Genomic DNA, 17090 nt, shown 5'->3' with positions numbered 1-17090 from the left:
AGTCGGTTAAGCGTCTGACTTCGGCTCAGGTCATGATCTCGCGGTTCCTGGGTTTGAGCCTTGTGTCAGGCGCTGTGCTGACAGCTCGGAGCCTGGAGCCTGTTTCGGATTCTGTGTCTCCCTCCCTCTCTCTGCCCCTCCCCCTTTCATGCTCTGTTTCTCTCTGTCTCAAAAGTAAATAAACAATTTTTTTTTTAATTGTAGGCTTCCTATAAAAATGTAAAGGCTTGGTCCTGTTTTGTCTGGGGTCCGCTGTAGTCTCCTTTAGGACCTGGTGTCCATCTGCCACACCGCTTGCTTCCGGCCTTGCTGAGTGGGCCTCTTCCCCAGGAAGTGAGCCATGTCAGAACCTTGCTTCCCCCATTCCCAACAGCTTGCACTCACCTCTCTTGGGTCTCATCTCCTTAAACCTTGTCCTGCTCTCCAAGGTGGTGGCTGGTGAACTCCTCTTAGCTGTGAGGCCTGGCCTGTGTCTTCCTTCCACCTCGGATGACACATTGGCTGTACTGAGTGGCCTCTGGGAGGTGATGCTTTAACCTCACGTGGGACCTGGGGAGGCGACGGGGAACAGATTTAAAGGTAGGGCTGGGCTGCTGCCTGGAGAGAGACTGTACCGGACTTACTGCTCCTTGTCACTTGGCTTCCTACAATGATTATAATAAAACCAAATACTTATAAAGCACTTGCTGTGTGCCAAGCCCGGTTCTGAGCACTATTCGTGCATTAGCTCATTTAATCCTCACACACTCTGAAGTGCATACATTTACTCTAGTCTTTTTACCAATGGGACACTGGAGGACTTTGCCGGAAGTCCTGAAGTTTCACAGTAGCAGAGGCCAGGTTTGGACCCAAGCAGTTTGGCTCTGAAGCCGATACGATTAGCCAACCAAGCTTTGCTGCTCCTCCAACCTGGCTGTGTCCTGGGCCTCTTCTGGGTGGTGACAAGGCCCAGAAGGTACCAGAGGCCCCTGGACATGGGTGAGCGCCCCACAGGCTCATGGCACTGTCTGGGGGTCCCTCACAGTCTCTGTGAGAAGGGCTTGGGGCCTGGTGGGCAGCTTCTGCCTTTGTCTTCTCTTGGCCAAACCTTGAATCCTTTGAGGTTTTGCCACCTTCTCATGTTCTCTGATTATTTTTTCGTTTCGACCAAGAAGTCTGAACTGAGCCATGTGGTCCAACAAGTGTTCTCCGTTTGGAGGAGGGGGTGAGAGGGGGGTGGGGAAGAAATCAGCCAGAGCTAAAAATATGCTGATTCTGCTGCCCTCTGGCGTTCAGTGGGGAGCCTGCAGGCTCGCACAGCTCTGAATCAAGGTGGGAAAAGGCTTCTGTGGAGTAGAACCTTGTTCTCTTGGTGAGAGGACCAAGGGAAATGGGAGGTGCAATGCATTTTGGGAGCCGTGGTTATGCTTCCAGAAGCAAGCAAGATTGACCCAGTAAGTCCCTGGAAGCGTGTCTCCATGTCCCCTCTGACCAGCCTCAGCCCTTCACTGGCATTCTGTGGGGCTGAAAACCCAAACCCAAAGAGGATTCCAGCCACAGGTCAATCCAACTCCTACATTTTATAGAAGGGGAAACTGAGGCCCAAGATTAGAAAGCCTATTAATACTGGAGCTTGATTGCCAATGGGCTTCTGACTCCAGTTTCCCTTCTTCCCTCTTCCTCCTCCTCCTCTCCCTCCTTCTCTTCCCCCCTCCTGCTCTTCTTCCTCCTTTTTCTTCCTTTTTATCATCATCATTAAAATCTCTGTCACCCTAATGGTTAATACAGATAAGCACTTGCTGTGGACCACTTAACTGTATCACATTGGCTGTAGTATTTAATGCAATAATATAGAAAGATGGTTCTAACCGATATGGTGGAATAAAAACTAAGGCTCCGAGAGATAAACTACTTGCACAATTACACAACAAAATAAGTGGCCTACTTTCTAGTCCTGCTGGAAGGCTTTCAACTCTGCTCTCTGTGCTACGCTGGACTAAGGACAGAGTGTTAAAAAAATTCCTGGAGCTTGCAGGTGAACAATAATAGTATTTACTATGTGCCAGTACTGTGCTCAGTGAATCACGTGTATTAACTCATTCAACCTTGTACTGTTCCTATAAAGTAGTACTTTATAGTGCTATTATTATCTCCATTTTACAGATAGGGAGACCGAGGCACAAAAAGATTTAATAATTTGTTCTGAGTGGCACAGATAGTAAGTAGAGTGACAACATTCCAGCCTAAGCTGTCTGGCTCTGTTGCCCAGGCCCTCGACGATTGCTAGACTGACTCTCCCTAAGCCAGACGGGGAGCCAGCTCTGAACTGACGACAGACTCTAGCTCTCCCAGATCCCCTTGAGCAATGGGAAGACGACATCAAGTTGCCAAGGCCCTCGTTCTGGGGTCTGGAGCCACAGGATGACATAGGAGGTAGTGTCCCCCTTCCTCTCCATCTCCTGAGTTCAGGAACTTCCTGGCATTGGTATCTATTTAAATTTCTTTATAATTTCTTTCTTGTCACCCATACCCACTAGAATGGAAGCACCACAGGAGTGAAGACTCCCTCAGTGTCTAGTGCCTGGTAGCAGTCGGTGCTGAACATATATTTGTAGAATCTACTTCGACGAGGTTAAGGGTGACCAGAGTCAGAAAGTGGGGGAGCCAGACAGGGCTGGCCTGTCCTGTCTCTGGGGCAACTGTGACCGCTGGAGCTACGGATGACTCCCGAGCAAGAGAGATAATGATGGCATGGGGAAAAGGTGCCTTGGGAGAGAGTTGATGGGACGGCAACATTCTGGGGAAGCAGGAATGGTCTCAGAGGGGATCCCAAGCCCTGGCTGACTACAATAAGATGTCCTTTCTGAAGTCCTTCCAAACCTGAGTAAGAGATAGACCCCATTTTCAGTGCCAACAACAGAGATCCATTGTACAGGGGGAAGCAGTGGACACAAGGAGAAAGGAATGCCTGGAGAAAAGTTCAGGAGACAAAGTGGGAAGCCAGGTGCCATGCTGGGTGAGCCGCGCATGGTGAGGTCGTCCCAGACTCCAAAGTCCGGCAGTTGGGACTCAGAAGGTCTATGAAGAGACTTATCCTCTCTGTTCCTCCTTGTCCTCATCTGTGAAATGGGGATAATAATAACGCCTACCTCTTGGGGTTATTATGCGGATTGGGTGAGGTGCTACATGTAGTGTGTCTAAGATAGTGCCTGGCACAAAGCAAGTGCTATATAAGCCTTAGCTCCTGGAATATTCCTGCAGTGTCTGTTCCTGTGCCTATTACCACAGAGAGCCACCCTTGAGCAGTGGGCTGGGCTGTAAGGGCATGGAAACGTCCAGCTGGGGAACTGAAAGGACAATCAAGCAGTCAGGCTCCGGAGGCCAGCTAACAATGTGCTCCGTGTAACTCCCCAAGGCGGCAGGATGGATTCATGGTCAGGACGGAAGGCACCAAGTCATCCAGGCCTGAGTTTGAATCCTGACCTCCTCTGTTTCCTGGCAGTTAGGTATTTGGGTTTGCCACTTAACCTCTCTGTACCTCAGTTTCCTCATTTGTAATGTGGGAGACTACAGGTTAAATATTTAGAATGGCATTCAGTGCTAGTTTTTATCACTACCATAGGCAGTAGAGAGCTTTGCACCTCTTATCTATGGAAACAGCTCTCTAAATGGATCTTTATCAATGCTGTTGAAGTAAGTGTCTTGTTTTGGTGGAATGTGGAAGATTCTTGCCTGATGCTTCCATGTATAGATCATGGCTGGCATTTCCCCAGGCTGGCCACTAGATGGCATGCATGCCCTTTCCCGTCTGACCTGAGCTGGGCCAGAATCAGAAAGAAGGTGCCAGAGATGGAAAGCTACCTTTTATGGGCTAGACACTGGGCCAGCCCTTTGCCTACATTCTTATTGACTCCTCACTGTAATACTCAGATTAAAAGAGATATTGAACCAAAATAGTAAGCATAGTGGATGCCACATGGTTAGGCCTCAAGAAACATCTTCTTCCTATTACTGTTGTTATTATTGCCACTTTTACAGTTAGGACTGAGGCACAGAGAGGAAAAGTAGGTAGATGGAGCCTGGATTCCAAGCCAGACCTTACTGACTACAAGTTCAGCATCTTTTCTCTAAACCTCATTTCAGGGGAAGCATTGGATGGCTGGACCTCACTTCACAGCTCTCCCTGCCTCCCATGTCCTCTTTGGCTCTGTTTTTCTGTCTCTTACTTCCTGTGTGGTCTTCAACTAGTTATTTAGACTTTCAGAGCTGTGCAGTCTGTACAATAGGGGTCACTGTGCCTTCCTTATTTTGGCGATACTTCAGAAATAGCAACTAGATCAGAGTTGATGCTCCATGGATGACAGTTACTGTTGTGAATGCCTTACAGGTTAGCACAACCAGGCTTCCTTCCTTCCTTCCTTTCTTCCTCCCTTCCTTCCTTCCTTCCTTCCTCCTTTCCTTCCTTCCTTTCTTCCTCCCTTCCTTCTTTCCTTCCTTCCTTCCTTCCTTCCTTCCTTCCTTCCTTCCTTCTTTCCTTCCTTCCTTTCTTCCTCCCTTCCTTCCTTCCTTCCTTCCTTCCTTTCCTTCCTTCTTTCCTTCCTTCCTTCCTTCCTTCCTTCCTTCCTTCCTTCCTTCCTCCTTTCCTTCCTTCCTTCCTTCTTTCTTCCTTTCCTTTCCTTTCCTTTCCTTTCCTTTCCTTTCCTTTCCTTTCCTTTCCTTTCCTTTCCTTTCCTTCCTTCCTTCCTTCCTTCCTCCCTCCCTCCCTCCCTCCCTCCCTTCCTTCCTTCCTTTCCTTCCTTTCCTTTCCTTTCCTTCCTTCCTTCCTTCCTTCCTTCCTTCCTTCCTCCCTCCCTCCCTCCCTCCCTCCCTCCCTCCCTCCCTCCTTCCTTTCCTTTCCTTTCCTTTCCTTTCCTCCCTCCCTCCCTCCCTCCCTCCCTTCCTTTCCTTCCTTCCTTCCTTTCCTTTCCTTTCCTTCCTTCCTTCCTCCCTCCCTCCCTCCCTTCCTTCCTTCCTTCCTTCCTTCCCTCCCTCCCTTCCTTCCTCCCTCCCTCCCTCCCTTCCTTCCTTCCTTCCTTCCTTCCCTCCCTCCCTTCCTTCCTTCCTTCCTTCCCTCCCTCCCTCCCTTCCTTCCTTCCTTCCTTCCCTCCCTCCCTCCCTTCCTTCCTTCCTTCCTTCCTCCCTCCCTCCCTCCCTTCCTTCCTTCCTTCCCTCCCTCCCTTCCTTCCTTCCTTCCCTCCCTCCCTCCCTCCCTTCCTTCCTTCCTTCCTTCCCTCCCTCCCTTCCTTCCTTCCTTCCTTCCTTCCCTCCTCCTTTCCTTCCTTCCTTCCTTCCTTCCTTCCTTCCTTCCTTCCTTCCTTCTTTCCTTCCTTCCTTTCCTTCCTTCCTTCCTTCCTTCCTTCCATTCATCCTTCCTTCCATCTTTCTTTCCTCCTGCCTCTACCGCTCCTTCCCTTTCTTTCTTCTTTCTTTTCTTCCTTGCTCTCTCCCTCCCTCCCTCATGACCTCCCTCTCCTCCATGCAGTTGAACTACAGTGCACTTATGGTTCCTACCCTCATGGACCTTACAATCCAAATGTCCTAGTCTCTGTTTATTCCCGGGCAATTCCTCCCCCAGGGGGTCTTCTCTGTAGACCACAAGCCCAGGCCTGATCTACTCCCCCACTAGGCTGCTCCAAAAGCAACCTGCAGATTCTCTAGGTACTATGAAGTGCTGTCAGATCCTAGACTGACTGACTCCATTCTGTTTCACCAGTGACTTTCAAATTGGCTTTGGCATCAAAAGATTCTGCCAGGATGCCTGGACGTCTTTGTGAGGGAAGCATGTGTTAGGAAGATGGGGTCATGAGATAGGGTCCCTTGCTTAAGACAGAACAGCTCTGGTTTTATCTAATTTATATTCTGGGGTACATGCAATACTCTGCCACGAAAGAAAACTATAAAAAACCACTCCCCTTTGCTATTAGAGGTAGGAGGAGGCAAATTTTGAGGAAATTCAGAGAAAATCTCTAGGAAAGAGAATATGTTTGAGAATGTGTTTTCAAATTATTTTTCCAAGGTGCTAAGTGAAATAAGTCAGAGAAACACAAATAATGCATGCTATCTCTTACGTATGGAACCTTTAAAAAAAAAAGGCATGAAACTCATAGAAACAGACAAAAGACAACAGATTAGTGATTGCCAAGGGCTGGGGGCTGGGGAAAATAAGGAGAGGTTGGTAAAAGGGTATATTTCAGCTATGAGGTAGATAAGGTCTGAGGACCTACTGTAAAACGTGGTGACTGTAGTTGATAACACTGTATTATATAACTGAAATTTGCTAAGAGAGTAGAGCTTATTTTTTATATTTTTATATTTTTACTAACCCCCAAAGGTAAATATGTGTGAGTTGACAGATATGTTAATTGACTAGATGGGGGAAATGCTTTCACAATGTATACCTATGTCAAATCACAACGATGTACACTTTAAATATCTTATAATTTTATCTGTCAGTTACACTTGAACAAGGCTGAAATTTTAAGAAATTAGTTTCCAAGGAAAATGGGATTCAACTTTTGAATTACAGTAATTTGGGGAGCCCACTTGCCCCCTCACTGGTTTGTCTAATTGGGGCTGATCCCATGCTTCTGACCTTCGGCCATGTCCTGCCAATCCCCTACTCAGCATGTTGCCCTCTCTGTGTTTCAGTGCCCTGGTTCCCAAGAACCATTCAAGAGCTCGACAGATTTGCCAACCAGATCCTCAGCTATGGAGCAGAACTGGATGCAGACCACCCTGTGAGTCCCCGTGTCTGTGGTCCTTCCCATGAGATCCTTTCAGCCCACCCCTCCCTGCCCCTACTCCCCTCCCTGATCCCCAGCAATGTGTCTTCATTTGTTTGCTTGTACTACAGACATCTGGAGGGTGTCTTCTTGTACATCATCAGCACCATCATTATCACGGTCATTTTTATTGTTGGAGCAAATATGGATCGGCCTCCAGAAACTATTGTTTATGTATAATATATGCATGTAGGTGTGTGTTTGCACACACACACATACACACACACACACACACACACACACGTAAATCATCTTTCTGGCTTTGTACAATTAAAGAGGTTCAGTTCAAGTGTTTGGGAAACAGTAAACCACTAACAACTCTGCCAGGTACAGCAGGACAGTGAGGAGAGGTGACATTGGAACTGGATCCCCCAAACTGAGTAGAAGATGCTGAGGGAACAGTATATGTGAAGGCTCAGAGTCCTGAAAGTATCTGGAATATTTTGGAATGGCTGGCTGGTGCATGAGGTGTGAGGGTCAGATTTTAAAAGGTCTGATATACCAGACAAAGAAGTCAGACTGCATCCCATCCCCTGTGGGCAGGGGAGCAGGTTGTTCTTTACTGGTTTTTGAGAAAAGGCCCAGGGTGGGGGGACTTTATCACCATATTTTTGTGTGGTGCAGGGGTTTGGGGAGGGGGAGCAGCTCAGGCTGGACTCAGGGTCAGGACCAGTTCTGACAGCCTCCATAGATGAAAAGTGCCACAGCCATATCGGCTGTCACTTACTCTCTGCCCAGATAGATGGCTCCTTAATCTTTAAATGACTTGGAAGCTGTTTCATTACAGTGGTTTAGTGGAACTCAGTGAGAGTGTCTGCATTTCAGCAGTTTTCTTACATCTCTGTGGATCTTTACAGTTGAGTGAATCGTGGACTTGCTCTTCACAAAGGCTCTTTGCAGTAAGCAAAGCAGATGTTCCCATTTTACAGGTAGACTCATTGAGGCCCAGTGAGAGTAAATGGGACTTTTCCAAGGTCCCATGCTAAGCTTTGGGTTTTAAGATTCCTAATCCAGTCCTCATGGTGCCAAAGACAAAGGTCTAGCCAGTGGCAGAAACGCTGGTGCTTTCTCAGAGACAAAGAGAGACCTATTTCTGGAGTAGGCTGGCCTTTTCAAATATGAACAAGTGTTGCTTATTCTAACTCAAATAGTAAACCCCTGATAGTGGACTCAAAAATACAGAAAAGCATGAGAGGAAAATGAAGATCACCCATAATTCCAGTTATTTCCCTTTTTCTCTTGGTAGTATTCTGCATTTTTTTTTTACAACGAGAAACTATTTTAGAAACAGAGGCGAGTTCCCTCCTGACACCCACACATCAAAATTGAAAAAAAGTATCCCCTATTGTCACACTGTCCGGAAACAATCAGTGTTAATTTTGGTGTGCTCCCTTTCTCTTCTCCACATCTCTTTCCCCCTCTCTTTCTATTATTTAGAAATTCATACATATTATTAAATTATATATATCATAAAATTATTATATATATAATTTTTTGTGCATTGCCATAACTTACTAAGCAGCCCCCAATGGCAAGCATTTAGGAAGTTTCTAGTCTTTCCCTAGGACAATAATTTGCTTGCCTGGGTATCTTGATGTGGGCTCTCCATAGCTTCCTTGATGCTTCCTTGTGAAACTACTTAGTCTAGGGATAGAAATTGTAGTTCAGTCTCCTAATATATATACTTCAGTACCTTATCCCCCCCCAAAATAAAGCTGGATCCCCATTCACCTTCCTGGGGATGGTGCAGCCTTGTCCTGTGGCTCCTGGGGGCGCCAGACCTGAGCCAAGAGAGGTTCTAGATCCCCACTGACAGGTCTTCGGCCGTGGGCCTTGGGAGCAAAGCATCTGCAAAGATATTGTTCCCCTGGAAGACCTGTCTGGCCACCTTGGCCCAGTCAATGGAAAATTAGCCCATCTTACCAGCCTCCAGACCTCCTGCCGTGACCCAAGACCCTTCTGCTGGTCACACTCACCGCTCACTTGGGGGAACGAGTATGGCCAGGAAAGAGGGAAGAGGTCACAGACATGGACATTTCCCTCCCTTTATCCTTGTGTCTCTTCAGGTAGATAAGCTGGTCTTAGAATTCTCTAGAATTCATTTCTCCTTACAGACCCAGCCCCTATCTTCGTTTCCCTGGCCTCTCACTGTGATGAATTTTATCATAAAAAAAACCCCATCTGTCTGGTACACGGTCCTCCCGATGAGGAGGCCAGGCTCTCTCTGTTCCTTCTTGTGGCTTTTCATCAGATCCTGGGAACTGATGGGCCAAGGACAGAGTAAACCCTCCAGAGTGCTCACAGGCCCTGGCTGCCATGTGTGAGGAGTGGCGGTGTTCTTCGCGAAAGGACCCTCTGTTCCGCTCTGTACCAGGTTCACAGCATGCTCCCCTGCCCTTGGCAGTGTGCACTGACGTTTGACCCAATATCTCACTTCAAGGCCTCCAAAACAGCCACTCTGAAGAATGCGGCCAAGGAAGGATTGTTCCTGCCCCAGAGGGTAAAGGGCATCTGCCTGTGTGCGTTAGCCAAGTGGGAAAATAAATTAAGAGCCGCATTCCACCCCGTGCACACTGCCTTCTTTCCTTTGTTGCCTGTGTCTCGCCTTTCTTCCTTCCCCAGGCATTTACTAAGCGAGTGACATTCATAGCAAACGTTTCTTGAGCGTGGACTGTGTGCCGGCACTGTGCTAAATGCTCTCCCTGCATTTTTAAAATTTCGGTGTTATAACCATCCATCCTGGGAGGGTTGCGCTTTCCTATTTTCAGAGAAGTCTCAGACAGAGACGGCCGTGTGGCCTCACGTATATGTGAGCCGCCTCCCAGGCTATGTAAAGGAAAGGGGGCTGAAATGATGAATACGGCATGACCTCTGCCCTCCTGGGGCCTCCAGTTGTGGGGTGGAGGGAAAAGGGGTGTCCGCTCTTCCCAAAAGGGTGCCAGAGGTGACGGGGATACAACTGTAAGCTTGGTAGACAGAATCCAAGTGGTCTGTTTGATTTCCGTTCTCCAACGGACTCTTTCTCTGCCTGTTCCCCAGCGTCTGTGGTCCTGTCCCTGTTGTCTCCTTCACCTGGGGTAATTTTCCTTATCGTCTCACCTGTTCTTGCCCTGCTGGCAAACCTCTATTCGTTTTCTACGGCCTAGCTCATATGCTGGCCTCCCTGAAGACGTGGCTTCCACTGGCCCCTTCCCCAGGCTAAGTTTTCTGACACTGATGTCATAGAACTGTGTGTGCTGTGCTTTATACTTTGAGCACAGACTGTCAGAGAAAAATAAATTCACTTCCTCATGACTTGTAAAGGCATAAGACAGATACACACGCGCACACACACACACACACACACACACACACACGTGAAAGGGTCATATGCATGTTTCCCAAACTATAATCTACGAAAGAAATTTTTTTCATGATCAAAGGGAGAAACAGTATATGCTAGAGCCCCATTTGAAGCATATGCAAGTCCCGTGATCTCATTAGGGATGTTGGAAAGTCCCGTAAACATGAACTCGTTCAACCTAATGTTTCTCAAACTTTTTTTTACTGATGGAACCCCTTTTTAATGGCATACCTAGCGATATTATCTAAAATGGTAGTGTTCCATGGAACGCAGTTCAGGTAATATTTAGTTTAAATCATAACACACAAAAAGTAGACGATTAAACACCAGGTTTAATGAGTCAGATGGCATGTACTATCACTGTGGACCGGAATGGTTAGGGAGGACTTCTGGAAAGAGGGAGAGGTGAGTGGAGCCTTCTAACAACTAGGGTAGGCTAACCGTTGATCAAACAATCCCCGAATCACCATGGATTAACTGAAGGTGTATTTCCAGTGTAAGCCAGTAGGGAGATTTCTGCATACAGTCTTGCAGAGACTAAGCCCCTCCCACTTCAGGGCCATACCTTCCTCCAAGTCTCAGACCCTTTCTTTTTTTTTCTGCCAGCACCTGGGAAAAGAGAGACAATTGCTCCCAGGAGGTTTCTGTGGGCCATGTCTGGAGGTGACTCACATCCTTCACTCAAATTTCATTGACTGCAGCCCAGTCACATAGCCGCTAGGAACTTCAAAGAAGACTGAGAAATGTGGGTTAGCAATGTTCTCTGAAAGAGGGATGAGACACAGGCCTTCGGGAGCACCAGCAGCCTTGGCCACACAGATCCTAACCCCAGAGCTCCCTATGCCAGCTCCACTGGCACCTACACCAGTGTCTAGACTGAAGATTCACATGAGGGGGTGCTTTCTGGTGGAGAAAATATCAATCAGCAGTACTGTGCATCTGTGTTATTTCTTCTACTATCCAAAGGTCTCAAACTGTTTTTTAGTCTTTCAGATGTAGGTACGGAGTTTCTCTTCTCTCCAGAAAGAGCCTTGCTCTTCCCTGAGTGGAGGGCTATCATTCTAGTACTCCTCTCCTCTTCCTTTCTGCCAATTAAAATTCTCCACCCGAAGGCCCCATTAAAGTCTATTCTAAAGATGTCGGCCAGTTATCAAAGACTTGTGGCCCTGCTACTAAGTTGCTCTGTCCAAACATAATTTTCAAAAAAGTAAAAACAACTATCATGCAGGTATATAGTCAACATCGGTCAAAAATCTATTAGCTCAGTAGTGAGGGAACCAGCAAGATGACGACGTTGGTGCAAAGGAAGCTATAAGAGACTAAATTATGGATGGTCACTGAAAAATTGAGTGCTGGAGCAAGACCACAGAGATGGAGTTATAAGTGATTAATGCTCTCAAAGGCAAGAAAGCCATAACTGTGAGTGTTCTTATCTACCGGACATAAATCATTTGCAACTTGATCATAAAATAAATCTTCTGCTACTTGCCCATCTTCTGTAAGTTGGCATCTAACCCTGAAGAATCTGGGCCTTACTAAGTAGTAAATTGCCCATCAGACAGATATACATGCCTCTAGAGCTTACCGTGAACTTGTTAGGCAATGATCTCATGTGACTTTGGAAAGGCACATGGTAATTTTTTTGCGTAATTTTTTGACAGCTCCTACCCAGAAGTATGCTGAGTTATGCCATGCACTTAAAATCTAGTGATAAGTAAGACTAACAGAGTCCCGAATTTAATGATATTAACAAGTATAATGATTGTCTGAAAGGAGAAACACTCAGGTTGTTGAGAAAGTGTATTGTAGGGGAAAATCAATAAGTTTGGGAAAAAGCAAAGAAGGTCTATAAAATGCAATTGAACCAGATGGAAAGGCCAATTAGTAGCTTATTGGTCTAGAAGAATGGGGAAGGGTATTTCAATAACAGGGAACAGCATGTGTAAAGGCCTTGATGTGGCAAAAAGCTTGGTGGGTTTAAAGAATAAAAATAAAACCAACTGGGACAAATTTGGGACATAGTATGCAGGACTACCATTGTAGTTCAACACAGAATTGGAAATGGAGGAAGAGCCAGATTGCATAACGCCTTGTGGACTGTGGACTTTACCCTTAAATTGATGAGAAGCCATTGAGAGTTTTTAAAGATGAGAGTGACTGCACCAGATCTGTACTTTGCAAATCTACCGGGGCTGCATGAGGGGGGAGGTATGGAAAGGACACAAAGAAAGTCCACTTGGAAAGCAGTTGTGCTACCCCAGGCAAGAAGTGATGGGGTCCTGAACGAAGGGACAGCAGTGAGGATAAAGTAAGAAGGACAGACTTAAGATATTTGGAAGGAAGAATGGACAAAGATTGGTTATGGGATGTGAAGGAAGAGAGGAGGAGAGAAGTAAAACTATGACTCTCAGGTTATTGGCTTGGGCAACCAGGTATCCGAATCCTTTCCAAAACAGACTTTGTGGCTTTATAGGTGGTAGGCACGGCCAGCAACAGAGAGTGGGCAAGGGGCGGGGCTGTTGTTGGTGCTGCCCTGGTCTATTGGTTTGCACATCTCTGGGCGGGGTCTGCAGGATGGCAATGGCAGTTACTAAACCACTTTGAGACTCTTGTCTCCTGTGTACCACCCTTTCTCCACTTGGTGTGGGGCTGATGGAATGCAAAAAGTCTCTCACTGTTGGCATAGATGGAATATAAATAGGAAAGAAAGGATTGTACAGATGCTGTTTAGAAGGCCCAACCGTGGGTGATGGGGCTCAGTGACCCTCTCCAGACTCTATCCTTTTTATGTTCTGAACCAGACTTCTCAGCTTTTGAACTTTCCACCATTTTGCACACATGTGTCATTTTTTGATTGTCTCCTTTGTGTTCAGAATTTTACTTGGTGCCCTGCGTACCTTACCTACTCTAACCCACCCAACACCATGAGGGAACTGGAGCTAACAGTCTCACTTTACTGACGCAGAAACGTAGGCTCTGAGAATCGAACTGGCCAACCTCAAGCCAAGCTCCTAGTGACTGGGGTTAGTAATCCACCCAGCCCGCCTGACTTGAAAACCCCTGTTCTCCTTGCTAGTCTAAAGATGACATTTCTGAGATTTAACCTCAGCCATGATATCAAGAAAGGGTAACATGAAAAGCTCAGTATGAAATACCCAGAAGACTTTTCCGAACGGTTACCTGCTCCCTGAAATCCCCACAAAAACAGAACCACACACGTCAACACCCAAGTCACAAAAATGCTGAGATTTAGGAAAGTGATTGCATGTAGACTGCCTCCTGTAGAATTCCCTCCACTTTGTCCCTTCCACTCCTCCCCCCCCCCTTCCCCACTCCTCCTTCACCAACAATATATTTTCCTGTCAAAACATACTTGGTTACACGCAGGGCAACCAAAATTGCTGCTATTAGCTTAATTGAGACAGGGTGATTATAAATAAATTACATGCAGTGCTACTGAAATTGCTGCTATTAGCTTAATTGAGACAGGATGATTAGTCATCATCAACTGAAGCTTAATTCAGAGTGTACTGTGCATGGCTGCAGAGATCCTGTGGTCATCTGGCTGCCCAAAGGATCAAGGCCAAGCCACCAAGAGATGGACTTCGGGGCCACAGCTCCCTTTCCCTGGCAACCGAGAGAACAAAAGTCCTTGCAGCCTGGTTGGGGGGGGGGGGCGTTCTTGACGGCTGATAATGAACTTCTTAGGCACTTTGAGCTGGAAAGGACTGTGGTTAGAAACGTTCCCTGTGGAAAATCTGTGTAGAAAAGTATATATGTACGTGTGTCGACGTATCTCAGTATGTGTATCTTCTGTCGCTTCCTCACAATGATTTGAGACGGATTTGTAATGCTATTTTACTTTTTTTACTAATTATAAAAGAAATCCATACTCACAGTACAAAACCTCAAAAGCATGAATCGTATAGAAAAATCAAGGTTACTCTCTCATTTTTGTAACGTTTGTTAGGCCCTGGTGTACTTTTTCCATCACTTCATTTGTACATTCCCTCCATCATAGTTGATACCTCCTGGATATGCAATTTTATATTAAGTTTTTTTTTTTCACTGATGAAAATATCTTCAAACTACCTAGACAACGTACATTACGGATCAAAGATAAAGAGCCGAATAGGGCAGAGAGATTGTCATGGGCTTCTCACTCCTGGAGGCAGCATGATGAAGTGAAAATCCACTGGTTAAGGGAGATCTTCCCTCATCCCCCTGGTTTCCTGCCTCAACCCTCAAACCTCAGCTCATCAGCCATGGTGCAAACAGAAAACTCCCATGGAGGTGCTCCGTGGGCTTCATTTTTCTCATATCTTGATCAAAATATAGAAACATTCTCCAAGACGGCTTATAGGTGCAAAAGTCTATGCTGTATACTTAAGGGCTGGGGAGAGCCATTTATCACAGACTGTTATTTTTTTTAAATTTTTGTTTATGTTTATTTATTTCTGAGACAGAGAGAGACAGAGCACGAGTGGGGGAGGGGCAGAGAGAGAGGGAGACACAGAATCAGAAGCAGGCTCCAGACTCTGAGCTGTCGGCACAGAGCCTGACGTGGGGCTCCAACTCACAAACCGTGAGATCATGACCTGAGCCGAAGTCGGTCGCTCAACCGACTGAGCGACCCAGGCGCCCCTATTACAGACTGTTAAATAAGACTTGTAGGTGAGGATGACTGTGGTCACCAGACCTTAATGACTGGCAAGTATTAAGTTCATATTTTGAGTCCTAACTATGGAGATGTGTTCTTCCCTTAGCCCAGTAGGCAGGCTCCTAAAGGGATGCATTCAGTGCTGCTTGGAAATCAAATCATGGTGCCCAGTTTACTTACTGCATCATCCCAAGGCAACTTATCTTCATCCAATAGAAGGGCACCAAGGGTAGTTTTAAGTTTTCAGATTCCTAAGCCTTCCTTCCTGTGATTAATGACTCCAAACCATTCAGCACTGTGAGGAAAACCGAAGAGCTATATTTTGTAATAGCTGTGTCATGGAATGTTTTCCAAACTGAATAATCACTTAATTTACTTGGGATTTGAATTTGGAATAAGAATACGTAGTAATTTTAATTTTCTGGTGTGAAACATTTAGATTTCTCTTTCTCAAAATATATCTTAAGAAGCAAACTAAGACATTCTTTCTTCCCTCCTTCCCTCTGATCATCCCTTCCTCCTTCCTCCTTTCCCTCTTTCAACAAGTGTTTGTAGTTCTTTCTGTATGGCGAACTTTATGCTACAGACTCTCAGATTACATATATATATGGACCCTGGTTCTTTGGAACTGCTGGCAGACTCTGATTGAAAACAATGACACCACCAACAACAAAATAACCAACCAACCAGCTAATCAGACAAGACAAAACAAGAAAATATCTAAAAATCAGGGAGTACTTATCCTTTAAAAATACTTCTCTAAATATGACACTCCATGATGCAAGCCCTTGTTTATGATTCATCAACACCTTGGTTTGAAGGGAAGGTGGGGCGGGTGGTAGAGGTCCTCCCTTATTGGGAAATTCTTGGAATGAACAAAGTAAGTTCTAGTATGATGCTAGTCTCTTGTTTTTCTAAAATTCAGGTACTATCATTTTTTTGGTAAAATACCCCCCCTCCCTTTCCAGATTTATTAAGATATAATTGACATATAACATTGTGTAACTTTAAAGTGTATAACGTGATGATTTGATACACATATATATCGCAAAATGATTATAACAGTAAGGTTAGTTAACACCTCTGTCGCTTCACATGATTGCCATTTGTGTGTGTGTGTGTGTGTGTGTGTGTGTGTGTGTGTGTGATGAGAATATTTAAGATCTACTCTGTTACCAACTTCCAAGTATATAATACAGTATTATTAATTGTAGCTACTATGCTGTACATTACATTTCCAGAACTTACTCATCTTACAATTGCAAGTCTGTACCCTTTGACCAACATCTGCTCATTTCTCCCACCCCAGCCCCTGGCAACCACCATTCGACTTTGCTTCTATGAATTCAGCGTTTTTTCAATTTTACATAGAAGTAAGACAATGCAGTATTTGTATTTCTCCGTCTGACTTAGCACAATAACTTCACAAGTCATCCATGTTGTCGGAAGTGGCAGGATTTCCTTCTTTTATGGTTGAGTGGTAGGATATATATCTGTATTATATTACTATACTATATATTATATATTATAATACATGTAATATATATGGGTACATCTTCTTCATCCTTTCGTCTATTGACAGACACTTAGGTTGTTTCCATATGTTGGCTATTGTGAGTAATGCTACAGTGAACATGGAATATAGATATCTCTTCAAGATCTTATTTTCATTTCCTCTAGATGGAAACCCAGAAGTGAGACTGCTGGTTCATATGGTAGTTCTGTATTTAATTTTTTGAGGAATCTTCGTACTGTTTTCCATAGTGGCTGCACCAATATACATTCCCATACGCAGTACGTGAGGATTCCCTTTCTTCCATATCCTCACTCATTCTCTCTTGTCTTTATGATGATAGCCATTCTAAAAGGTGTCAGGTGGTATCTCATTGTGGTTTAGATTTACATTTCCCTGAAGATGAGTGTTGGGCATCTTCTCAGGTACTTACTGACTATGTGTATTTCGTCTTTAGAAAATGTCTATTCGGTTCTATGGCTTTTTTTTTTTAAATGGAAAACTTAGGGCTGCGTTGTATGAGTTACTTATATATTTTAGGTATTTACCTTATATTAGATATACGGTTTGCAATATTGTTTTCACATTCCGTTGGTTGCCTTTTCATTTGGTTGGTTGTTTCTTTTACAGTGCAAAAGTATTAGTTTGACATAGTCCTACTGGTTGACTTTTACTTTGTTGCTTGTACTTCTGGAGTTATATCCAGAAAAATTATTTATTGTCAAGAAGCAATCCTTGAGAAAGAAGAACAAAGGTGGAGGTGTCACATGTCTT

At 45.2% G+C, this 17090-nt stretch overlaps 1 protein-coding gene across 2 annotated transcripts in view; it reads left to right on the top strand.

The window, feature by feature from the left end:
- The window catches only part of PAH (phenylalanine hydroxylase), a 104759-nt gene that overhangs the window by 62117 nt on the left and 25552 nt on the right, over window positions 1-17090 (top strand). For both annotated transcript variants that reach the window (XM_019835418.3, XM_045062245.1), the window contains one exon: window positions 6667-6755. In XM_019835418.3, coding sequence (XP_019690977.1) covers window positions 6667-6755 — 89 coding nt within the window. The remainder of the gene's footprint in view (window positions 1-6666; window positions 6756-17090) is intronic.

Source organism: Felis catus, chromosome B4 (genome assembly GCF_018350175.1).
Source record: "Felis catus isolate Fca126 chromosome B4, F.catus_Fca126_mat1.0, whole genome shotgun sequence".
NCBI classification, from domain to species: Eukaryota; Metazoa; Chordata; class Mammalia; order Carnivora; family Felidae; genus Felis; species Felis catus.
Note: the sequence above shows the minus strand (reverse complement) of the source record. Positions and strands in the feature narration are given on the sequence as shown.